The 26,743-nt window shown below is 37.6% G+C and overlaps 1 protein-coding gene and 1 non-coding gene across 6 annotated transcripts in view; one reads left to right on the forward strand and one right to left on the reverse strand.

The window, feature by feature from the left end:
* The window catches only part of AP2B1 (adaptor related protein complex 2 subunit beta 1), a 141,656-nt gene that overhangs the window by 81,752 nt on the left and 33,161 nt on the right, over window positions 1–26,743 (forward strand). For all 5 annotated transcript variants that reach the window (XM_037810841.1, XM_037810844.1, XM_037810840.1 and 2 more), the window contains 2 exons: window positions 1,572–1,717; window positions 6,342–6,471. In XM_037810841.1, the coding sequence (XP_037666769.1) occupies window positions 1,572–1,717; window positions 6,342–6,471 (276 nt within the window). The remainder of the gene's footprint in view (window positions 1–1,571; window positions 1,718–6,341; window positions 6,472–26,743) is intronic.
* On the reverse strand, window positions 4,219–4,325 carry LOC119515056. The gene has a single exon (XR_005212952.1). It is a non-coding gene; the product is annotated as a U6 spliceosomal RNA (small nuclear RNA).

A 26,743-nucleotide genomic window follows, 5' to 3' on the forward strand; every position in this document is an offset into this window, starting at 1 on the left:
GCCATCTTGATTCCTTGTGGAGGACACCTGCCACAGAAATGTAGACCAGTTGTCTGTTCCAGCAGTCATAGATGTGTGTCCAAAGCTATTGCATAAAACAACCAAAAATATGATTCAAAACTAAGCCATGGTGTTTTGACAAAACTCAACAGTTTTATTGTAAAGTTTACTATGTTGGATATTATCCCTGTAGTTCTTCCAGTATATACCAGCAAGGAAAAGGCTGCCAAAGAGTCTTAGTTAAATGAACCTTGTTTTTGACTTTGCATTGCTGTGCATTGAGTATTTACGAAGCTCCTCAGACTTCTAATTAATTACCAGGTTTAATGCATTAATGAGCATAAAAGTAATATATACAAATGACAAATGTAGGTTCTACAGCAATACAAAATGGAAAATTGTCCATAGGTAGTTACTATAAACTTTCTCATGTGTCTTTTCAGAAGAAAAAAGATCATGCATATTCTTAAATGTTTATATACTTTAAAAATACTAAGTCAATGGATCTAGTGTCCTGCACCCTGTTTTTTTTTTCTTTACCACATTCTATTGAATAGCTGTCCATGATATTTTTGTACCATAATTTATTTAATCATTCTCATAATAATGGACTTTAGGCTGTTCTCCTTGCTCTTGTTGTTGCTGTTATAACTACCTTGCAAGGAACATTCTTGTGTACATTTATGCAGGTATATATTTAAGTGTGTTTATAGGATAAACTTGCAATTTGCTTTATCATTTAAACATTAAAAAATAGACATTACCACTGGTCCTCCAAAAAAGGTAGTATCAGATTATATTCCCAGCAACAAAATATGAGTGCCAGATACCTCGTATTCTCTCTTAACATTGGATATTATTGACTTTTTGAATTTTTGATCCTCTAATAGATTAAAAAGCAGTATCTCATGGTTGTTTGATTTGTTTTTTTTTGTTTTTTTTTCCTGTACTGATACAGAGCAGGAATAGCACAGGTTCCAGGGCAGGGTTTGGGTAATGAATGAATTATAGAAAGAAACTAGGCACTCAGATTATTTAAGCAGCATATTAATGCTACTTACCAGAAATTACAGCAAGAGTTAAAAATATATAAGAGACATGGTTCTTTCCCTTAAGGACATTATTGATAATCATTTTGGTAATAATGAAAAAGTCTTCAAAGATTACAGACGTATTGTTCTCATTAGTAGATTCAGTTTCTTCCTTTTACCAAATCTATTTACATAAAAACACATAGCTACTAACAGAAAAACATTATTACCCATTATTTCTCATTTCCTTGTATATATATTTGGTAGCAGTACTCAAAAGCAATAAAATGACCAGATTGAACAGAAGATGGAGAAGAAGCCAAAGCTACCCATAGACTTGTTTTTGATTTGTAAAAATTGAGAATGATCTTAAAATTCAGAAAATATAACTTTTTTCAGAGCCTTTTGCATCTGATTTGTATTCATGGTATAAAAATCACCATATTGCCTATGGAAGTGAACATCTTAATTTATTAAAAAAAAAAACAGCATGGAGACAAATCTTCTCCTGGTGTTATTGGGCTTTATACTGTGTTTCAGGTCTGGCTGCCTGCAGTAAAGGCTAAAGGCTTGGAGATTTCAGGAACATTCACTCACCGCCAAGGGCATATTTACATGGAAATGAACTTCACCAACAAAGCTCTGCAGCATATGACAGACTTTGCCATCCAGTTTAACAAGAATAGGTAAGAGATCTGAATCTCCAGCTTGATCCTGATACAATGGTATACTTTGTGTCCAACAAGAGAGTGTTACATCTAACAATGAGTAAAAATTCTCATGTGGGCAGATGCTGTATATGCAGTGAGCCCTGGCTCTTGCAAGTATATTCATTTATCACTTCAATTGTAAGGACCCAAGGGAATTTTGTTGGGAAACTCATCCATATGGAAAGAGGAAAACAGAATTTAAATGTTAACTGCCTTTATAAAGGATTCTAGGCCTAAAATGTTTTTAATAAAACATTTTTAATTGAAATTCTTTCATTCAACAAATGACTGTTTAGCATCTGTGTGCCAGACATTTCTAGGTACTGGGGTTATACTAGTGAACTAAACAAAGTCCCTGTCTTCTTGAAGCTCACATTTTGACGGGAAAAATAAACATACTTTGGTTGGTGTCAGAAATGTGGAAGACAGTCAGTGTACATGTTAATTGAATAATCACATACAGACTGGTAGTTTGCTTTTAGCAATAGGTTCTTTCCCCTTAATGAGGAAGAGAGCGTAAAGAAGTAAAATGTTGATGTCTTATAGTGCTGAAGCACCAGTGATTTTTATTGAATTTTGTGGTCCAAGAAACTGCTTGAAATTAATGGCAGGTCCACTTGTTTGTAAATATGAGATATTCAGACTTACTTCTAACACAGTAATAATTGGACTTTTAAAACAAGTTTAATAAAATCTGTCAATGACAATTTGCATCAGTGACTGTCTGGCTTACTTCTAATCATTTGGTAACACTTTTGTGTCCTGAATTTGAATTTGAAAGTTCAGCAAGTTAGAAATCACCCAAGTATCTAGAAAGTCTGTGTTTCTTTCCGCCAAGACCAATTATAATTCCAGCCACTTTTGGGGAGCTAGCCATGTTAAGGGCCAAAGCTGTTGGGAGAATCTATTCTAATGAAAGAAATCTGCACAGCCTATATTCATCTCTATTTGTCTCTGCTTTTTTTTTTTAAATGTAGTTCTGATACTTAGAAAGGTTTGTATTTTTGTTCTGAAAGTTACACTTTCCTTTCTAAAATACCCTTAGTCCCTGCTTTCTATAGTCTACTGGTTTCCTTTTGTCTTTCTGTCCCACTTCCTTGCTACCCTACGTCAGTAGTGCTCTCTCTTTGCATTTGTTTTTGTACTCTTAAATATACTTGAACGTGTACTACTTTATTTGTCAGCTTTGACCCCTACCTATGACAGATGAAGCAAGGAACTTAATCTACTTCCCACCTACTTGTCCCTTTCCTTCCAGTTTTGTAAATTGTGTCATTTCTACATTTCATTCATTCACCATTATCACTTTCTCTGTTTTGTCTTGGATTTATCTTACTGTCAGTTCTTTTAAGTTTCCACTGTCATTCTCAAACGTCTTCTAGTAGGTTCCTCAAAAAGGGCTCATGTAAACAATATTCTTTGAATTCTTGCATGATCAAAACTGTGGCCATTATACTTAAAAATTCTTGACTCAAACTCCTAGTATGTCTTCTCCAATGTCTTTTGTTATTGATTATTGCTGGGAAAAGTCATTTGCCAGCCTGTTTACCCTCATATAAGTAACTTTATCATTTTTTTCTGGCTGCCTGAATTTTTAAAGTCCAATAATTTTACTAAGATATCCTCAATTTTGACCATTCTTGGTCAGCTTTTTCTGGAATAATGTGTGCTATTTCGATACGTAGATTGAAGTCTTTTATTTCAGGAAAGTTTTCAGGACATAATATTTAAATTTCTGTTCCATTGTTTTGATTTTCTTCTTTGGGAATTCTGATTATGCATTTATTGGCTCTTCTTTCCTTATCTTTTAGTTATACTATTTTTCTCTCTAATCTTTTTATTTATAAATATTGCAGTACGTAGCTTTAAAAAAGATAGTGGCCTTTTTTTTTTTTTTTTTTTACCATAACCACATCACTATTATACCAAAAAAAAAGAAAAAATGATAATAACAGTAATTCTTTAATTTCATCGAATATTTCATCAGTGTTCAGATTTTTAGTTGTCTAATGTTTTTGTACATTTTTTTTTTTTTTAAACAGGTTCCCAGTAATGTCTATACTTTGCAATTGGTTGATAAGTATCTTAAACCTCTTTTAACTTACAGGTTCCTCCGCCCGGTCTCTCTTTTTTCCTTTAAATTTATTTGTAGAAGGAATTAAATCTTTAATCTTTGTAGTTTTCCACAATCTGGATTTTGCTTATTGTATCTGTAAATTGGTGGCAGAGCTGTAGCCTTGATGAGATTCAGATTTGATCTTCTGGCAAGATTTACCTCATGGGTAATACTTTTTATCTCTCCTTTTATTACTGTGGGTTTTTTTCCCCCCTCACAAGCCAAAACATTGCATATTTTATTCAAAGAAATTCAGTTTACTTTTGAAACAAAACATGTTTTAATGTATCCAAGTGAATATAAACATTAATAGTTTAAAATGTAAGTGAACTTTTGTTTTTCCTACTTGTTTTTCATACAAAAAAATATGGAACGCTTCACAAACTTGTGTGTCATTCTTCTGCAGGGGCCATGCCAATCTTCTCTGTATTGTTCCAATTTTAGTATATGTGCTGCCGAAACAAGCACTATTTCTGTTTTATTGTATTTACTGTTTCTCATTTCTATTCTCTGTGTCTCTTACTGTGTTTATTATGGTATCTCTTCTCTTGTTCTTTATACTGGGGTTTCTCTGTCACTATAATTGTGCCTTTTCTGTAATTTCATATAAGTGGAATCACATAGTATAGAATCTTTCACTTAGCGTGATGCTTTTGAAACACATGTATCAGTAGTTCATTCCATTTTATTGCTGAGTAGTATTCCATTGATGAATATACCATAATTTCTTTATCCATTTACCAGTTGATGGACATTTAGGTTTTTTCCAGTGTTTGGCTTTTATGACTAAAGCTATAAAGAACATTTGTGTACAAGTCTTTGTGTGGATGTATGTTTTTGGTTTTCCTGGGTTCATGCTGCTCAAGACCTCTCCCTCCTTTGCCTCTCAGAAGACTTGAGAGCTTTTTATTCCCATCCTGAGCTCTCCAGATTCTTTTTCTGGCCTCTGCCTCCAAGCCCTGCCTTCCAGGGTGTCTGTTTCCTCTTTGCAAGGTGGTGCTTTTTGAGCTCTGTCACCTCCACACACCCCTGGAGACATCCCACCTTCTTTTTTATACCTCGCCCAGATGTTCCCTGTTTGATCTTAGTCCTGCTCACAGCAGTTTCCATTTGGAATGGAATTTTCTTAGGAAATTAGTGTGTTTACTGTCAGTCTCTGAGACCTGTTACCACTAGTTTCCTCTGAACTTCTGTGGCCCTGCTGCACCACCACAGCTTCTCACATCAGTTCTGCTGATTTCATGTGCTTTGGACACATTTCATCTGATTTGGAGTTTGCAAGCTTTTTCTGACTTGTAGATTTACAGAAGGCAATGTTGTAGGTTTGAATGGGTTTTTTTCCTCATTTGTGTCTTCTATATGGTTTTCAAAAGGAACATTTGGGTGATTTGGAACTAAGCCACTGCCATGTTTTTATCCCATTATTGACTTCTGACACAATTTTGCCAAGCATGAGAGCAAGGTCAAAAGAGCAAAAATGATTTTTTGAGCTATAAAATTACCCCAAAATAAGTGAACTGAGTTCCCAAAATCATTTCATGATTGAATTTTGGTACCCTAAGGTGTAGTTTATCTAAAAAAAGGAAAATTTTTCTTTAATCATTCTTAGCACTTTTGGAAAAGATTCTACCCTATATAAACTCTTTATAGTCATTTTATAAATTTCGTAGTCCCATCTTCTTTCTTGGGGCTAGTTAGAACATAAATTCATTGTAAATTTATCTCGTTCATTTGTTTACTACATTTGTAGGCCCACTTTTCCCTTTCTGCTCCATCTCTTTTATTCTTATGTTTCTCAGACTATCTCCCCTCCCCCATATATATATATATTTTATTTTAATTTATATCCAGATACTTTGGATATGGTGTACTCACTGCCTATGTTAGGCTTAGAAAGTAGCTAGATTAGGAGTATATAATCCAATCAGTTCTACTTTGTTTCGATTATCTCTTTCCCAGTGATTAATTATGTCCTGTGTAAGTGAACAAAACAGAAAGAAAATGAGAGTTATCAGTGAGTAATCCTGGACCAGTTCAAGCAGGTTGTCAAGCTAGTGAAATAATATCAAATTATTGTACTTTTATTTATGGGGTGACTGTATAGGCTAGAAAATTTTTAAGTCTTCTTTCTCCTAAGGATTATCCAAGGAAAGTTTTATTTTAAAAAGATATTCATCAAACCTGTACTTATAGTGACATGATAAACAGAAAAAAACTTTCAGAATCATAGCACTAGCAAAGCAATTCTGTAGTCAATTAATTTTTTCTCCTTCCTCAAATCCATTTAATGAAAAACAGAGTTTATGACATAACAAATGTTATAGCAAGTTGGAATTGAGTACCTTGATTCCTGCTATTCCTTTCATTTAATTGTGTTAAATATTGTGTTTCCTTCAAATGGAGTAAAACACCACGGAATCTCAAAGATGTAGCTAAATCCTGCCTCCAGATTGACCTCTGTGATTTCTTTATTCTGTCTTCTAGCTTTGGTGTCATCCCCAGCACTCCTCTGGCCATCCACACACCACTGATGCCGAACCAGAGCATTGATGTTTCCCTGCCTCTCAACACCCTGGGCCCAGTCATGAAGATGGAACCTCTGAATAACCTGCAGGTTAGAGCTTTACTCCACTCGGGTAGGGGAGGTTGATATCTTGTCAATCTTTATTTCATTTATATTTACATTTACATTTATGTTTATATTTATATAAAACAACCCCTTTCCTTGATATTAGGTTTGGTCATGGTCTGTGTAGGGTTTGAAATAACTCTGTGGAGAAGAATTTTGATTTGTTTTGTTTTGAAGAGAAACATAGATTGTGTATTGACATAGAAAGTTATTTGTTCTTTTACTCAGTAAATGTTTAGAATCTTTTTAGATCTTATTTAGAAATATTTTTTCTTAAGATTTTGTAGAGAAATCTGCATTTGTATAGTAGATTTTAGTTGAGATTCACTACCAGTGACCACAACCACAAGTGGTTAGATTATCTGGACTTAAATGCTGCCTATTAATATATATCCATGGTGAGTGTAGCAGTATCGCAGAAGATCTCAGAACAACTTTATTGGGTCTACAGGAACCTTTTGATCTTGGAAACGTTGAAATTTTTTGGAACACTTAGGTGCTGACTTAGAGTTTCATTCTGTTTTTGAGTTTCTTGAATTTCTCTTTGAATCTTCTGGGGTTCAAGCAACATGAAGGCAGAGTTGAGTAGCTCATAAGCTAAGTTCTAGTAGTCCTAAAGTGATATCAGTATACATATATGCTCTAGAGGTTAGGGTTTTAATGTTCACAAGGACAGGTGAGAACGGCCTTAGGCAAGCCTGAAATGGGTAACTGTAATTGATCCCTGCGCAAAGCTGAAACCCTTCAGCAGATCCCTCAATGAATGGGCAACTAGAATAACTTTTCCACAGTTTCTTTGTGACCAGAGTTCTGTGGGTGGCCTCTTGTGAGAAATCCAAGCCCAATCCTGTGCCACACATGGGTATATAGTCCAAATTTATACCAGCTATGTAGGTGCAGTAATCTTCAAGACAAGAAATTAATGTAAATTTTGTCCAGTATAATCCCATCCCACCCCACCCCCAAATTGATGCACTGTAAAGGACAATCAGAAGACACTGAAAGAGGAGGATTGATAGCCCACACACCCCCAAGAACTTGAGATGATAAAACAGTCTGAATGAGACTGTAAAATATGTTTAAAATGATTAAAGAAGAGTATCAGCCTTTCAGTCAAGATGGGTGGGATTCCATTGCTCAGTCTTCTGGAAATATCAGTATGAGGTATTGGTACTGATAGACATCAACGGTAAAACTACTTGAAGTTAAAACTAAACATTCATCAGTACTTAAATGGCCAACACACCAGGCCTGTTTGCCATTCGCTATCTTGTTACCTCTTCTTCAGCCAAGGGGAGGGAGTAAGGATTAAGAGTGAAGATGTGAGTCACAATTTAACTTGGCTCATACTAGAACAAAACAAAGGTTTCTACACAGATGGAATCGGTTGTTACTATGATGAGAGTATGTTAAGGGGCTTTTCCAGCACATATCCTGAAATTAAACCAAATCTACATCCGTTCCTTTTTCATTGCAATCTAATCTCCCATTGGCCCACAGAGCCTCAAGCCTAATACTTGAGGACAGTCAGCATACAAGGGGAAATGTCATGGGAAAAAACCTGGAGAATCAATAGTTGATTAGAGATGGGATTTTTAAGTTTGCTTTTTGTAAGGTCCAGGTTTGTAGAAATGAAAACTTGCTAGTCCTTCTGATGCTTTACTTCAGAAGTAGAAAGGAAATTTGGGTCATAGAAACGAGGGCAAATTTTCTGATCCTAAAATGAAAAGAAGCAGTAAACAGATTAATATCATGTTGCATTTAGCAAAATCCTGAATAGGAACCCTCATAAGAGATGTTGAATCTTAGTATAAGTCCAGCCCCCTCCCTCAGTAGTATTGATATGGTAATAGGACTAGCAAGTTTTTATTTCTACAAACCTGGACCTTATAAAAAGCAAACTTAAAAATCCCATCTCTAATCAACTACTGATTCTCCAGGTTTTTTTCCCATGACATTTCCTCTTCTTTCAAGAATGTCTAAATTGTGGCTATGTTGTCATCGATTAGCATTTCCCAATGGAGAAGATATACAAAAAGAAAAACTTGAAAAGAGAAACTTTTTACCCCTTCTGAGCAGCTCTATTTAATGTCTGCTAGAGGAAGTTGAAACTAATGGCTAGCTTAAGGTGGATTACTTTAGATTTTCAGCACCATTCTGCCCCTGTCCCCATAAGAACATGATGAATACAAACTTGATTCCAACAACCTTAGACCATGTAGATCCAGATAAAGCCAGGTAATGGTTGTCCTGGCATTTAAACATTACACTTACATAATGTTTATATTTAAGAGTTCACGTAGTATTAAACATCATAATTTTTCTAGTATTCCAGACCATAAAATCAGGACAGAAACCTATTTGGGGGTTGAGGGAATGAAATTTTGAATGTATTGAATGTGGGGTTTAGCTGTTTTAGCTAATTTGATATCAATTTGTAGAACAAAGAAATCCAACCCAGCTGCCAAAACTATAATAGAACCTTTAGGTTTTAGTTTCCTTGGCTGCTTAAGCAATACACCATGCAGTGAGTTGGCTTAAACAATATGAATTTATTAGCTCACAGTTTTGGGGCTAGGAAAAAGTCCAAATCAAGTCCCAAAGACTGGCGTTCTGAGGCTGGCTGCTGGTGATCCTTGGTGCTGGACAACTCTGTCACCTGGCAATGCACTTGGCAGCCGCTCCTGGCCTCTCCATTTTATTGTGGGTTCTGTTGACCGTCTTCTTGGTTCTCTTGGCTGTCTTTCTGTTTGAATTTCCTCTGCTTATAAAGGACTCCAGTAATACGATTAAGACCCATCCTGATTGAGTTGGGTCACACTTTAACCGAAGTTAACTCATCAAAAGGTCCTACTTAAAATGAGCTCACACCCACAAGAATGGATTAAGTGTAAAAACATATTTTTCTGGGGTGCTTCACTCCAAACCACCGCACCTTATTTCAAAAACTTCATTAAAATGCTCATCAAGCTACTTATTGACTTATCCTTAATAGCTGGCTGTAAAAGACTTTGTGAACCCAGCTTATAAATATTACACAAAGTAAAGTTAAGCATATCCCCATTGGGAATCTCTCCTGAGTTTATTTATATCATCTAATTATATTCCTAAAAAAGAAAATTGAGTCCCTCTATTTAAATAAAACAAAAACCTTAACAAATGTCTAAATGAGTTTTCTTTAAATGAGTTTGCTCTGGTTCCAATGTCCTTTTTTTTTTCATTTCATCTATGTTAGTTGCTTAGAAACATTTTCCCAATATACTTCTTCAAATTTGACGTCTGGCAAGTGACTGCTTCTTCAAGTCAGTGCTCTGCAAGGAGACAGTGTAATTGTGAAATATGCAGGTTCATCCCCAGGGTGATACTCATGGTCTTTTCACAGAGTTCTCATAACTGCTTGGCTTTTTTTTTTCACTGGGCTTTTAACTCATATGAGAACATTGATAATACCATTTTTCTCTCTGTCCTTTAGATTGGACAATTCCTATTGATCTATCTTTAAGTACTCTGATCCTTTCTTTTATAGGCTCCAACTTCTGTTAAGCCCATCCAGTACATTTTTCATTTCAGATACTTTTTGTTTTAGAATTTCTGTTTGGTTCTTTGCTGAAATTACCCATCTGTTCACTTAGGAATTCAAACTGCGGAACCCAGTTTCACGGCTTACTGTCTCCTCTTTATCCCACCCATGCCCCTTGGCCATCCCTTGGGCTTAGTGGTATCATCAGAAGCATCAGAAGCATTGACCAGCAGAAGTGACTCAGGCAGGCCCAAAAGCAGGCTTAGTGCTGTCTGGCCAAGGAATTTTTTGTGTTCAAGTTAGCCATGTCTCTTTGGCCCTATGGATTCCTTTATCCATGGGTTGGGGAGAGGACAGAAGAGGGTCAGAGTGTGGTCTTCTAACCATGAGGCTTAGGACAGGAGCTCCAGTTGCCTGTCACCACGTGCAGTTAGAATCCTCTGTGTCAATATCATGTCTTTCCTCTTGTGCTGGCTTGATTGTTCTGATAATTATTTTCACATCTCCTGTCTGGAATAAAAAGACTTGCTGTCAGCCTTCTGGGAGCTAAGTTGGGAAAGAGGACTGAAGAGTCTCGGCATTCACTATGCATAAATTCACTTAATCCACCACCCCTCAGCCGTGTGTGCCATCCTCTTCTAAGTGCCATCTATTTTGTCCTCTCTAAAAGAGTTAATCTTCAGTTTTATGCTCGGGTTGAGGGACTGAGATAGCTGCTCAGCAGCATGGAATGGGAGTGGGGATCTAGCACTCCAATGGCATCTTGTGACTTTTAACCAATCCTCTTTCTTATAGCACACCCCCACCACCAAACTCCCCTCCAAACCATTCCAGAGAGGCAACCAATCCTAACTCTCTGAGGATTCTGTGGTGTCAGTGCTTACCCACCCATTTCCCAGCTACCAAGATTTCATTGCTGTTCTATGTTTTTTTCCCTGTCTTTATGAATTTATGCCTTTAAATGTTTTCCCTTTATTGCAGAATTTCTTCCAGGAGAAAGGAAACTTCAGTCTGATTTTCAATCTACTCTCTTTACCTGAATTTCTGATAGCACCTTCTTAGAAATTTGTCTTTCCTTCCTTTTATACTACTTTATAATAAGGTGACTGAGAGGTGGGCCTGTGGATACATAATTGACCCTTTCCTCTCTGTTGTTTTTGTCTATCTGTCACCTTTAATCCCCACATAAAAATGGTTGAAGAAGAGGCTGAATATTAATTAGGGGAAAGGAATAGACACAGTGTCTCCTGTGTTTTTTTTCTTTGAATGACTTTTCTAAAACAGGGCAGTATACATCAGTTCTGTTCATTTAACCTTTGAATGATTAGGGCAGAAACTGTTAAATATACTAGTTACAAGGACACAGTTTGCATTCCTGTTTGTTTATATCTTTAAGATTTTTGTCAACCAAAAGGTTTCTTTGTTAGTATATGGCCCTGGTTGGAATATTCTGTCCTTTGCTACTCCTGCACTGCAGTCCCAGTCTGTGTAGTTGCAGATGGTGCCTGTCTTTGATATTTCATGTCTTGCATATGTCCATTCACACTCAGAAAGCCCACAGCTGTAGCTATTGTACCAGAAAAACTGGTAAACGCTTCCAAACGGAAGACCTTTTCAGCAGTTTCCATCAAATGAAGCAAACCAGCTTGGCATTTGCTGACTTTTCTACCAAAGCTACCAAAGCTTTCCTTGATCTTCCAAGATCCACAACTGAGGACTGACAACGCTGATTGCCTTTATGGGGCCATAATGCTACTTATGGGTCCTGTAAGTGGTGGATCTTATGGGAACTATAGAGATTTCATGTGTCGGACAAATAGATGCAATGATGAAAATAATACCTATAAATAGGACAGCACCTAAAATACTCTACCTAAAATATTCCATTAGCTATATGTAGGTAATGGAGTCTCAGTTATAAAAAATGAAAACATTTTACTACCAGAGGAAAGAAACAGGAATATACCTTCTGTATTGCTACTTCAAATCTGATGTATTTTTAGTGTCACATCAGGACTATAAACCTATCCTTTAATCTCATCTGAGAAATTGAGCATCTGATATGCTAGATATTCCATTTTTTACTAAGTTTTCAATTGTCCTGGCTGTTCTTTATCCTTTTTGCCAAGATAATCAAATCCTGCTGTCTTTTGTCTTTTCAATAATCAGCACTCGCTTCTGGGACTCTATTTTGGGAATGTATCTGTCAATAGCAACTGCCTTGCTTGAATGACCACACATAAGCAGTAGATCTATATTCTGATAAGCAGAAGTGGTCTGATGGATCAGAAATCTGGCCTCAAAGGCAGGAGACAGTTGTCCCTAAAACTTAAAAGAACCAAGCTTGGGAGCTGGTTACTCAAAAAAAGGGCCTTTGAAGTCAGATGACCCAAGAAACAAAAGCCCATTTTCGGATCTTGAGCAAAGGATAATGGACTTCATAAGATAGTTCTAAAGTAGTAAGAGTGGTTTGTAAGCTTTCATTTATTAAAATCCCAGCCATCTTTATATCATAGGTTGGGTTGTGGATGATGGAAAATAGAATCAGTTTTGTTTCCCTACTTTAGTAAATGATTGGAAATAGGTTTACCTATGTGATCTTAATGTAGCAGTGGACTTTAAATTCTGAATACAAAGTAGGTACCTCTTTCTGGTCCCTGTGTTCTCATTATGCTGATAGTCTTCATGCAAAGCCTTGAGGTACATTGTAGGTTGGATTTAAAGGGAACTCATTGGGATTTTCCAGAGATGGATTGAAGTTCAGTTTTGAGCTATATCCTGTCCTCATTCGTATTTACTCTGTTATATTTTGGTATAACATGTTTAATGAGACAGGAAAAGAATTTACTTTATTCACAATTTCTTATGTAGAGATTATGCACAGGCTTCATGTACTAGGGTCCATACAACTTAAAAATAAAACTTCAGAAAAAAGTTTTAAGTCACATGAGCATGCACACATAAAGAATATAAATGCTCATGATTGGAAGAGATGACCTTTAATATTGTCTGTTTCAAACACTGTTTCTGACAGAATTTTACCATATGTAAGCAATCAAGAGTCTCAACCTCTACATGACCATGACTGGTAATTTCTACCCTAACATGGACCATTCTAGCTTCAAAAAACTCTGTTAAGAAGTTGTTTATATTGAAGTAAAGTAATGTCTTCCTTTAGATTCCATCTGTAGATCCAAGTTCTACATCTTAGGTTTTGTAGGAAAAGTTTCCATCTGAAATAAGGCACACAGGCCTGAAAAATCTTGTCTGAATGTCATTATTTTCCATTTCAGGAAAGCCTAATCTTATAAAGGACATTGATTTGTATGTGCTACAAAATGTGTCAGTGTTCTTGTTCTAATTTTCTGGAGATGAGAAAACAGAAGTAGGGACACTGGTAAAGGTAGGTAGAACCAGTTAAGTTTGGAGACCAAGGAAAATATTATTTAATCATTTTTGGAGTATATGAAAGAATGAAGGTCTTGGCTTTGGAACAACCTTCACTTTCAGGAGCCATTGGAAGAGTTGGGTGGCAGGTACTCAAAATATGAGTACAGAACTTGTTTTCAAAGCTCGCAATATGCTCCTGACAATAATGTCTATCCCTTCTTCCTGCTTCCCCAGTGAAGTTTGCCAGAGACAGCATCTGTGTACATTGACCTGCCCATCTGCTCAGTCATCTTGACATCCATAAGCTTTATGTTGAACTTTGGTCCACATAAGATCAGATAATATGTCTGGCAGTTCATAGGCACACCTGGGAACCCATTTGATTTCCAGTTTGCAGCTAACTAATGTGAGGTGGCATGCTGACTATCTAGGACCTAGATTAGATTCTAGATCAGTTTTACCCCAGGATTTAAAAATGAGCAGTATTCATCTACTGTGGTTTGCTCTTGTTTTGAGTTCCACTAGGCCTTTCTTCCCATGACATACCAGACTAGAGTGTGGAATATATAATCACTTTAATTAATAGTGTATTAGTCCTGTCTTCACCATTTTGTGATTTAATATAGTATGTATTAAATGTGTTTTTAAAGTTGTAACAATAAGCCCTACCCAGCAAGCAGCTCATTTATTCTTACCCCTTCCAGCAACATGTTGTTCCCTGACCATTGACATAAATAGTGTTTTTAAATGGGCAGCTGTGACCAAGGGCATTCAGTCCTAGCAAGGTATATATAACTGTTATTAAAGGGGAAAAGAGAAAGATTGTTGCCTTTAGATTTAGGGCTTTTATATGTCTGGTAGAATTTAAGGGGAAGCATTAGGCTTTTGGGAACTTTTCTGTCAGACAGGCTGAAAGGCCTGTGAAAACATTGCTGGCTGTTCCTGGCAAATGAAACTGTGTAGAGTAGTTCTCCTGTGAACTGCTAGAGGAAGATGGAATTTGGGGTTTGTAATAAAAGTTTTTGGATCAGTAGTTGGACTGATTGCTCAGCATGGGATAGCAAGTGGGTTATATATTAATGGCAAGAGATCATATGTACATTTGTTATAAGTTCCTGATTGGTTTTGTTTTAAATATAAAAGTTATAAAAAGAGAAAAAGCTACCAGGAACAGGGACAGTTGAAACAGTATTTTCTCTTGACTCTGGGTTTCCTGTGGGGCAGACAGCTACCAGTGACCCTCTCTAAATGGGAAAGATCTCTTCAGAGTTGTGAAAGTTGCTGATTCTTGCCATTCCACTTCCCTGATTCACTCAGACTTACATCACCAATCTTAAACAATGTCCAGTAATATTTTTCTAAGTGTAAAAGCCCACAGTCCTAACAGTGATCTATACAAGGTCATTGTGATCTAGCCATGCCTTCTCCCTTACCGCCTTACCTCATGGACTCCATTTGCTGCTACTACTCTTTCTCACTCTACTGAAGCCACCGTGGCTTCCTCACTGGTCTTCAAATAGAGATGCTGCCACCCCAGGGCTTTTGAGCTGGCTGTTTCCCATGTCTGGAATGCAGCTTTCCCCAGTCTCCATATCTGCATGGCTTACTTACTGGCATGCTTTGGGTCTTTGCTAAAATAGGAGTCCCTTGTAAATGAATCCTTACTCCTCTCCAAGTATTCCCAATTCCTCTTTACCTGCCCCCCCCCCATAGCACTGACAGGCCTACTTCAGAGATATTGTGGGTTCAGTTCCAGACAACCACAATAAAATGTATAATGCAATAAAATGAGTCTCATGAATTTTTTTGTTTCCCAGTGCATATAAAAGTTCTGTTTACACTACACTGTAGTCTGTTAAGTGTGCAATAGTATTATGTCTAAAAAAGCATGTATATACCTTAACCAATAAGTACTTTATTGTTAAGAAATGCTAACCATCATCTGAGCCTCCAGCAAGTAGTAATCTTTTTGCTGGTGGAGGGTCTTGCCTCGATGTTGATGGCTGTTGACTGATAAAGGGTGGTAGCTGCTGAAGTTGGTGTGACTGTGGCAATTTCTTTTTTTTTTTTTTTTTTTTTTATTAAAAACAAACAGGCAAACAACAACCAAAAAAACCCCACAACATTTCAAACAAAGCAATGGATTAAGGAAAACAAATAACCTAAAATAACTACTTTGCTTCCAATATGTTCCTACCATACCTCAAGAAAATTAATAAACCATGTCCAAAAGAGGAGTAAGAAAAACAAATAATCTAAAATAACTACATTGCTTCCAACATGTTCCTACCATACCCCAAGAAAATTAACAACCCCTAAGAAAACAAAGGAATAAGAGAAAAAAAAACCTAAAATAACTCTATTGCTTCCAACATGATCTTACTATATCCAAGAAAGTTTACAAACCATAATCATTCCTGAGCATTCCCATAACATTGAGATTACCCTCCATAGTTTATCTGTTCTTATTAGATTATCATTCCCCCTCCACTAATTGGTATCTCTAGGTCCCCTACATTCTACAGTATAAAACATTGTACATTTTTCACAGAATTCACATTAGTGGTAACATACAATATCTCTCTTTTTGTGCCTGGCTTATTTTGCTCAGCATTATGTCTTTTTTTTTTTTTTTTTTCTTTTTTTTAATCTTCATTTTATTGAGATATATTCATATACCACGCAGTCATACAAAACAAATCGTACTTTCGATTGTTCACAGTACCATTACATAGTTGTACATTCATCACCCAAATCAATCCCTGACACCTTCATTAGCACACACACAAGAATAACAAGAATAATAATTAGAGTGAAAAAGAGCAATTGAAGTAAAAAAGAACACTGGGTACCTTTGTCTGTTTGTTTCCTTCCCCTATTTTTCTACTCATCCATCCATAAACTAGACGAAGTGGAGTGTGGTCCTTATGGCTTTCCCAATCCCCTTGTCACCCCTCATAAGCTACATTTTTATACAACTGTCTTCGAGATTCATGGGTTCTGGGTTGTAGTTTGATAGTTTCAGGTATCCACCACCAGCTACCCCAATTCTTTAGAACCTAAAAAGGGTTGTCTAAAGTGTGCGTAAGAGTGCCCACCAGAGTGACCTCTCGGCTCCTTTTGGATTCTCTCTGCCACTGAAGCTGATTTCATTTCCTTTCACATCCCCCTTTTGGTCAAGAAGATGTTCTCCATCCCACGATGCCGGGTCTACATTCCTCCCCGGGAGTCATATTCCACGTTGCCAGGGAGATTCACTCCCCTGGGTGTCTGATCCCACGTAGGGGGGAGGGCAGTGATTTCACCTTTCAAGTTGGCTTAGCTAGAGAGACAGGGCCACATCTGAGCAACAAAGAGGCATTCGGGAGGAGGCTCTTAGGCACAACCATAGGGAGGCCTAGCCTCTCCTTTGCAGCAACCGTCTTCCCAAGGGTAAAACCTGTGGTAGAGGGCTCAACCCATCAAACCACCAGTCCCCTATGTCTGTGGTCATGTTAGCAACCATGGAGGTGGGGTAGGCGAATACCCCTGCATTCTCCACAGGCTCCTCAAGGGGGCACTATATCTTTTTTTTTTTTTAACTTTCCCTTCTTTTTTAAATCAACTGTATGAAAAAAAAGTTAAAAAGAAAACAAACATACAATAAAAGAACATTTCAAAGAGACCATAACAAGGGAGTAAGAAAAAGACAACTAACCTAAGATATCTGCTTAACTTCCAACATGTTCCTACTTTACCCCAAGAAAGTTACCTAATATAGCAACATTTCTGTGAACTTGCTCCTACTATATCCATCAGAAATTAACAGACCATAGTCATTCCTGGGCATCCCCAGAACGTTAAATAGCTTATCTGTTCTTCTTGGATTATTGTTCCCCCTTCCTTAATTGCTCTCTATTGCTAGTTCCCCTACATTCTACATTATAAGCCATTTGTTTTACATTTTTCAAAGTTCACATTAGTGGTAGCATATAATATTTCTCTTTTTGTGCCTGGCTTATTTCGCTTAGCATTATGTCCTCAAGGTTCATCCATGTTGTCATATGTTTCACCAGATCGTTCCTTCTTACTGCCGCATAGTATTCCATCGTGTGTATATACCACATTTTATTTATCCACTCATCTGTTGAAGGACATTTGGGTTGTTTCCATCTTTTGGCAATTGTGAATAATGCTGCTATGAACATTGGCGTGCAGATATCTGTTTGTGTCACTGCTTTCCGATCTTCCGGGTATATACCGAGAAGTGCAATCGCTGGATCGAATGGTAACTCTATATCTAGTTTTCTAAGGAACTGCCAGACTGACTTCCAGAGTGGCTGAACCATTATACAGTCCCACCAACAGTGAATAAGAGTTCCAATTTCTCCACATCCCCTCCAGCATTTGTAGTTTCCTGTTTGTTTAATGGCAGCCATTCTAACCGGTGTTAGATGGTATCTCATTGTGGTCTTAATTTGCATCTCTCTAATAGCTAGTGAAGCTGAACATTTTTTCATGTGTTTCTTGGCCATTTGTATTTCCTCTTCAGAGAACTGTCTTTTCATACCTTTTGCCCATTTTATAATTGGGCCGACTGTACTATTGTCATTGAGTTGTAGGATTTCTTTATATATGCAAGATATCAGTCTTTTGTCAGATACATGGTTTCCAGAAATTTTTTCCCATTGAGTTGGCTGCCTCTTTACCTTTTTGAGAAATTCCTTTGAGGTGCAGAAACTTCTAAGCTTGAGGAGTTCCCATTTATCTGTTTTCTCTTTTGTTGCTTGTGCTTTGGGTGTAAAGTCTAGGAAGTGGCCTCCTAATACAAGGTCTTGAAGATGTTTTCCTACATTATCTTCTAGGAGTTTTATGGTACTTTCTTTTATATTGAGATCTTTGGTCCATTTTGAGTTAATTTTTGTGTAGGGGGTGAGGTAGGGGTCCTCTTTCATTCTTTTGGATATGGATATCCAACTCTCCCAGCCCCATTTGTTGAAAAGACCATTATGACTCAGTTCAGTGACTTTGGGGGCCTTATCAAAGATCAGTCGGCCATAGATCTGAGGGTCTGTCTCCGAATTCTCAATTCGATTCCATTGATCTATATGTCTATCTTTGTGCCAGTACTATGCTGTTTTGGCAACTGTGGCTTTATAATAAGTTTCAAAGTCAGGGAGTGTAAGTCCTCCCACTTCGTTTTTCTTTTTTAGAGTGTCTTTAGCAATTCGAGGCATCTTCCCTTTCCAAATAAATTTGATAACTAGCTTTTCTAAGTCTGCAAAGTAGGTTGTTGGAATTTTGATTGGGATTGCATTGAATCTGTAGATGAGTTTGGGTAGAATTGACATCTTAATGACATTTAGTCTTCCTATCCATGAACATGGAATATTTTTCCATCTTTTAAGGTCCCCTTCTATTTCTTTTAGTAGAGTTATGTAGTTTTCTTTGTATATGTCTTTTACATCTTTGGTTAAGTTTATTCCTAGGTACTTGATTTTTTTAGTTGCTATTGAAAATGGTATCTTTTTCTTGAGCGTCTCTTCAGTTTCTTCATTTCTAGCATATAGAAACATTTCTGACTTATGTGCATTAACCTTGTATCCCGCTACTTTGCTAAATTTGTTTATTAGCTCTAGTAGCTGTATCATCGATTTCTCAGGGTTTTCTAGATATAAGATCATATCATCTGCAAACAATGACAGTTTTACTTCTTCTTTTCCAATTTGGATGCCTTTTATTTCTTTGTCTTGCCGGATTGCCCTGGCTAGCACTTCCAGCACAATGTTGAATAACAGTGGTGACAGCGGGCATCCTTGTCTTGTTCCTGATCTTAGAGGGAAGGCTTTCAGTCTCTCACCATTGAGTACTATGCTGGCTGTGGGTTTTTCATATATGCTCTTTATCATGTTGAGGAAGTTTCCTTCAATTCCTACCTTTTGAAGTGTTTTTATCAAAAAGGGATGTTGGATTTTGTCAAATGCTTTTTCGGCATCTATTGAGATGATCAATTGATTTTTCCCTTTTGACTTGTTAATGTGTTGTAATACATTGATTGATTTTCTTATGTTGAACCATCCTTGCATGCCTGGAATAAACCCCACTTGGTCATGGTGTATGATTTTTTTAATGTGTCTTTGGATTCGATTTGCAAGTATTTTGTTGAGGATTTTTGCATCTATATTCATTAGGGAGATTGGCCGGTAGTTTTCCTTGTTTGTAACATCTTTGCCTGGTTTTGGTATTAGATTGATGTTAGCTTCATAAAATGAGTTAGGTAGTGTTCCATTTTCTTCAATGTTTTGAAAGAGTTTGAGTAAGATTGGTGTCAGTTCTTTCTGGAAAGTTTGGTAGAATTCCCCTGTGAAGCCATCTGGCCCTGGGCATTTATTTGTGGGAAGATTTTTGATGACTGATTGGATCTCTTTGCTTGTGATGGGTTGATTGGGGTCTTCTATTTCTTCTCTGGTCAGTCTAGGTTGTTCATATGTTTCCAGGAAACTGTCCATTTCCTCTACATTATCCAGTTTGTTGCCATACACTTGTTCATAGTATCCTCTTATAATTTTTTTAATTTCTTCAGGATCTGCAGTTATGTCACTTTTTTCATTCATTATTTTGTTTATATGGGTCTTCTCTCTTTTTGATTTTGTCAGTCTAGCTAGGGGCTTGTCAATCTTGTTGATCTTCTCAAAGAACCAACTTTTGGTGATATTTATCCTCTCTATTGTTTTTTTGTTCTCTATGTCATTTATTTCTGCTTTAATCCTTGTTATTTCTTTTCTTGTACTTGGTTTAGGATTGGTTTGCTGTTCATTTTCTAGCTTCTTCAGTTGATCCATTAGTTCTTTGATTTTGGCTCTTTCTTCCTTTTTAATATATGCGTTTAGTGCTATAAATTTCTCCCTTAGCACTGCTTTTGCTGCATCCCATAGGTTTTGGTATGTTGTGTTCTCATTTTCATTCGTCTCTATATATTTAGCAATTTCTCTTGCTATTTCTTCTTTAACCCACTGATTGTTTAGGAGTGTGTTGTTTAACCTCCAGGAATTTGTGAATTTTCTAAGTCTCTGATGGTTATTGACTTCTAATTGTATTCCATTGTGGTCAGAGAATGTGCTTTGAATAATTTCAATCTTTTTAAATTTATTGAGGCTTGTTTTATGTCCTAGCATATGATCTATTCTGGAGAAAGTTCCATGAGCACTAGAAAAGTATGTGTATCCTGGTGATTTGGGATGTAATGTCCTGTATATGTCTGTTAAATCTAATTCATTTATCAGATTGTTTAGGTTTTCAGTTTCCTTATTTGTCTTCTGTCTGGTTGATCTATCTATAGGAGAGAGTGATGTGTTGAAGTCTCCCACAATTATTGTGGAAACATCAATTGCTTCCTTTAGTTTTTTTTTTTTTTTTTTTTTTTTTTTTTTTTAGTTTTTCAGGGGTTTATTATTCATTCAAAAAAAGTTATTGATTATCAAACACACTGTAGGTCAGAGGTTCTCAGTCTTGGTTGTGCGCTAGAATTACCTACAATGCCTTAAAAATGTATATACAATGAGGCTGCTCCCCGCCCCCACCAAGTATTTGGATTCCATTGACCTGGATGGGGGCCAGGCAGTGTGGCTTTTAAAAATTCCTTGGGTGAATGTGTACTTAAGGTGGGTGCCAGCATATAGGTGTTGGGGTGAGGGTGTCTAGGGAGGGAGACAGTGGATAAGCAGGTGAGGCAAGCAGCACAAGTGAAGGACAGCAAGTTACAGGAAAGACAGGACACTGTGTGGAAGGAGTTGAGGAAGACATCCCCGAGGAAGCGAGGTTTCTGCTAAGACCCACAGGATGAAGATCAAGTTAGCAAGGTGACAGGGAGGGGGAAGGAAACGACCTTCCAAGCTGGGGGTGGGGTGGGGTGGGGTGGGGTCGCGTGGGGTGGGGGCAGCACATGCAAAAGCCCCAAGACAGGAAAATGGAGAGAGTTTTCCAGGAACTAAGAGATGACCCCTAAGGCTGCAGGATGAGGAAAGCAGATGTACCAGGTGTGTAACCCCCCTGGAATATGGGGCTGGTTTGTGCTGCAGCATAAGCCTGGCCTCTCCTGACCAATACAAGCGATTACGGTACAGAGCGAAGGAGCCAAGTTCAGGCTGGAAGGAAACGGAGGCTGCAAAAGCGTTAACAATGCTTGAAATAAAATATGTGCCTGGGAAGAGGAGGAGAGAGTTGGGGTGGCTGACTGAAGGGGGCACTGTTTTGTTTTAAAGAGAGAAATTATTTAAATCTCTTAAATGCTGACAGGAGGGAGTCTGAGAAGGATCAAACAAAACAGGAAAGGGGGAAATAAAATAAAAGCTCAGCAAGGTTCCTGAGAAGGGAGGAGAGGAGGAAGGATGGAACCCAGGGCATGGGATGGGGGAGTGTCTGGCCTTAGCAGAGTTGCCCAAGAAAAGCTGCTGGGAGAGAGGGCTCTGCGGAACAGAAGGGTGCTGAGTCAGCGCGCTGAAACGCTGACCCAGGACAGCTGAGCCAAGCATCTGGACCCCTGGGGGTCTGGCCCTTGGCTTCCTCCTTCTGAAGACACCACACCCCCACAGCCCTCCCACCAACATTTAAGGACCATTTGCTCACAATGGAAAACAAATTAAATTGTCAAATTACACAGGTTCTATTCCAGCATTCCAAAGGAAAGCTCAAGGGTGGACAGATACTACCTCCCCACTCCCCACCCTCTGCTTCTAATTTTTCATTTGGAAAATATAAAACCTACAGAAAAGTTGCAAGAACAATACAAAGAACACCCATATTACCTTTTGCCTAGATTCACCATTTGGTAACATTTGCAACTTTTGCTTTCCCTCTCTCTGTGTATAATTTTTTTTTCCAGAGCTATTTGAGAATTAGTTGCATCAAGACATGATACTTCACCCCTAAGAACTTTTTTGGAGAAGGGACGTTTACGCTGAGACCTAAAAGATGAGTAAAAGGTAACAAGGTGAAAGGGAGGGTGTAGAAAAGCACATCTTCAAAGAACAAGGACATTCTCCTGGGGAGCTACCACATCACTTACATTCTGACACTGTAATAGGTCCATATTCAAATTTCTCCAATTGTCCAGGATTCAGTTAAGAATTATATTTCGTTGTGCCGGTACTTTTAAAATATACTTTACCCCCTGACTTTAAACTTGATATTTTTCTTATTATAAAAGCAACATATGCATGTGCTACAGGAAAGCAGAAAGAAGCAGAAGTACTTACCTGTAACCCAATCCCTGAGGACATCAGTATTAATAATTTGGTATGTTTCCTTCCTGTTTTTTCCCATGCATTTTTTTTTTTTTTATCATCATTTTATTGAGATATATTCACATACCACGCAGTCATACAAAACAAATTGTACTTTCGATTGTTTACAGTACCATTACATAGTTGTACATTCATCACCTAAATCAATCCCTGACACCTTCATTAGCACACACACAAAAATAACAAGAATAATAATTAGAGTGAAAAAGAGCAATTGAAGTAAAAAAGAACACTAGGTACCTTTGTCTGTTTGTTTGCTTCCCCTACTTTTCTACACATCGATCCATAAACTAGACAAAGTGGAGTTTGGTCCTTATGGCATTCCCAATCCCACTGTCACCCCTCATAAGCTACATTTTTATACAACTGTCTTCGAGATTCATGGGTTCTGGGTTGTAGTTTAATAGTTTCAGGTATCCACCACCAGCTACCCCAATTCTTTAGAACCTAAAAAAGGTTGTCTAAAGTGTGCGTAAGAGTGCCCACCAGAGTGATCTCTCGGCTCGTTTTGGAATCTCTCTGCCACTGAAGCTTATTTCATTTCCTTTCACATCCCCCTTTTGGTCAAGAAGATGTTCTCCATCCCACGATGCCGGGTCTACATTCCTCCCCGGGAGTCATATTCCACGTTGCCAGGGAGATTCACTTCCCTGGGTGTCTGATCCCACGTAGGGGGGAGGGCAGTGATTTCACCTTTCAAGTTGGCTTAGCCAGAGAGAGAGGGCCACATCTGAGCAACAAAGAGGCATTCAGGAGGAGACTCTTAGGCACAAATATAGGGAGGCCTAGCCTCTCCTTTGCAGCAACCGTCTTCCCAAGGGTAAAACTTATGGTAGAGGGCTCAACCCATCAAACCACCAGTCCCCTATGTCTGTGGTCATGTTAGCAACCATGGAGGTGGGGTAGGCGAATACCCCTGCATTCTCCACAGGCTCCTCAAGGGGGCACTACATCGTTTTTTTTTTTTTTTTTTTTTTTTCCTTTTTTGTCTTTTTTCTTTTTTTTTTTTTTTTAACTTTCCCTTCTTTTTTCAAATCAACTGTATGAAAAAAAAAGTTAAAAAGAAAACAAACATACAATAAAAGAACATTTCAAAGAGACCATAGCAAGGGAGTAAGAAAAAGACAACTAACCTAAGATAACTGCTTAACTTCCAACATGTTCCTACTTTACCCCAAGAAAGTTACATACTATAGCAACATTTCAGTGAACTTGTTCCTACTACATCCATCAGAAATTAACAGACCATAGTCATTTCTGGGCATCCCCAGAACGTTAAATAGCTTATCTGTTCTTCTTGGATTATTGTTCCCCCTTCCTTAATTGCTCTCTACTGCTAGTTCCCCTACATTCTACATTATAAACCATTTGTTTTACATTTTTCAAAGTTCACATTAGTGGTAGCATATAATATTTCTCTTTTTGTGCCTGGCTTATTTCGCTCAGCATTATGTCTTCAAGGTTCATCCATGTTGTCATATGTTTCACCAGATCATTCCTTCTTACTGCCGCGTAGTATTCCATCGTGTGTATATACCACATTTTATTTATCCACTCATCTGTTGATGGACATTTGGGTTGTTTCCATCTCTTGGCAATTGTGAATAATGCTGCTATGAACATTGGCGTGCAGATATCTGTTCGTGTCACTGCTTTCCGATCTTCCGGGTATATCCCAAGAAGTGCAATCGCTGGATCGAATGGTAGCTCTATCTCTAGTTTTCTAAGGTACTGCCAGACTGACTTCCAGAGTGGCTGAACCATTATACAGTCCCACCAACAATGAATAAGAGTTCCAATTTCTCCACATCCCCTCCAGCATTTGTAGTTTCCTGTTTGTTTAATGGCAGCCATTCTAACCGGTGTTAGATGGTATCTCATTGTGGTCTTAATTTGCATCTCTCTAATAGCTAGTGAAGCTGAACATTTTTTCATGTGTTTCTTGGCCATTTGTATTTCCTCTTCAGAGAACTGTCTTTTCATATCTTTTGCCCATTTTATAATTGGGCTGTCTGTACTATTGTCATTGAGTTGTAGGATTTCTTTGTATATGCAAGATATCAGTCTTTTGTCAGATACATGGTTTCCAAAAATTTTTTCCCATTGAGTTGGCTGCCTCTTTACCTTTTTGAGAAATTCCTTTGAGGTGCAGAAACTTCTAAGCTTGAGGAGTTCCCATTTATCTATTTTCTCTTTTGTTGCTTGTGCTTTGGGTGTAAAGTCTAGGAAGTGGCCTCCTAATACAAGGTCTTGAAGATGTTTTCCTACATTATCTTCTAGGGGTTTAATGGTACTTTCTTTTATATTGAGATCTTTGGTCCATTTTGAGTTAATTTTTGTGTAGGGGGTGAGGTAGGGGTCCTCTTTCATTCTTTTGGATATGGATATCCAAATCTCCCAGCCCCATTTGTTGAAAAGACCATTATGGCTCAGTTCGGTGACTTTGGGGGCCTTATCAAAGATCAGTCGGCCATAGATCTGAGGGTCTATCTCTGAATTCTCAATTCGATTCCATTGATCTATATGTCTATCTTTGTGCCAGTACCATGCTGTTTTGGCAACTGTGGCTTTATAATAAGCTTCAAAGTCAGGGAGTGTAAGTCCTCCCACTTCGTTTTTCTTTTTTAAAGTGTCTTTAGCAATTCGAGGCATCTTCCCTTTCCAAATAAATTTGATAACTAGCTTTTCCAAGTCTGCAAAGTAGGTTGTTGGAATTTTGATTGGGATTGCATTGAATCTGTAGATGAGTTTGGGTAGAATTGACATCTTAATGACATTTAGCCTTCCTATCCATGAACATGGAATATTTTTCCATCTTTTAAGGTCCCCTTCTATTTCTTTTAGTAGAGTTATGTAGTTTTCTTTGTATAGGTCTTTTACATCTTTGGTTAAGTTTATTCCTAGGTACTTGATTTTTTTAGTTGCTATTGAAAATGGTATCTTTTTCTTGAGTGTCTCTTCAGTTTGTTCATTTCTAGCATATAGAAACATTACTGACTTATGTGCATTAATCTTGTATCCCGCTACTTTGCTAAATTTGTTTATTAGCTCTAGTAGGTGTATCGTTGATTTCTCAGGGTTTTCTAGATATAAGATCATATCATCTGCAAACAATGACAGTTTTACTTCTTCTTTTCCAATTTGGATGCCTTTTATTTCTTTGTCTTGCCGGATTGCCCTGGCTAGCACTTCCAGCACAATGTTGAATAACAGTGGTGACAGCGGGCATCCTTGTCTTGTTCCTGATCTTAGAGGGAAGGCTTTCAGTCTCTCACCATTGAGTACTATGCTGGCTGTGGGTTTTTCATATATGCTCTTTATCATGTTGAGGAAGTTTCCTTCAATTCCTACCTTTTGAAGTGTTTTTATCAAAAACGGATGTTGGATTTTGTCAAATGCTTTTTCAGCATCTATTGAGATGATCAATTGATTTTTCCCTTTCGAGTTTTTAATGTGTTGTAATACATTGATTGTTTTTCTTATGTTGAACCATCCTTGCATGCCTGGAATGAACCCCACTTGGTCATGGTGTATGATTTTTTTAATGTGTCTTTGGATTCGATTTGCAAGTATTTTGTTGAGGATTTTTGCATCTATATTCATTAGGGAGATTGGCCGGTAGTTTTCCTTTTTTGTAGCATCTTTGCCTGGTTTTGGTATTAGATTGATGTTAGCTTCATAAAATGAATTAGGTAGTGTTCCATTTTTTTCAATGTTTTGAAAGAGTTTGAGTAAGATTGGTGTCAGTTCTTTCTGGAAAGTTTGGTAGAATTCCCCTGTGAAGCCATCTGGCCCTGGGCATTTATTTGTGGGAAGATTTTTGATGACTGATTGGATCTCTTTGCTTGTGATGGGTTGGTTGAGGTCTTCTATTTCTTCTCTGGTCAGTCTAGGTTGTTCATATGTTTCCAGGAAATTGTCCATTTCTTCTACATTATCCAGTTTGTTGCCATACAGTTGTTCATAATATCCTCTTATAATTTTTTTAATTTCTTCAGGATCTGCAGTTATGTCACCTTTTTCATTCATTATTTTGTTTATATGGGTCTTCTCTCTTTTTGATTTT

Source organism: Choloepus didactylus, chromosome 18, assembly GCF_015220235.1.
Source record: "Choloepus didactylus isolate mChoDid1 chromosome 18, mChoDid1.pri, whole genome shotgun sequence".
In the NCBI taxonomy this organism is placed as follows: Eukaryota; Metazoa; Chordata; class Mammalia; order Pilosa; family Megalonychidae; genus Choloepus; species Choloepus didactylus.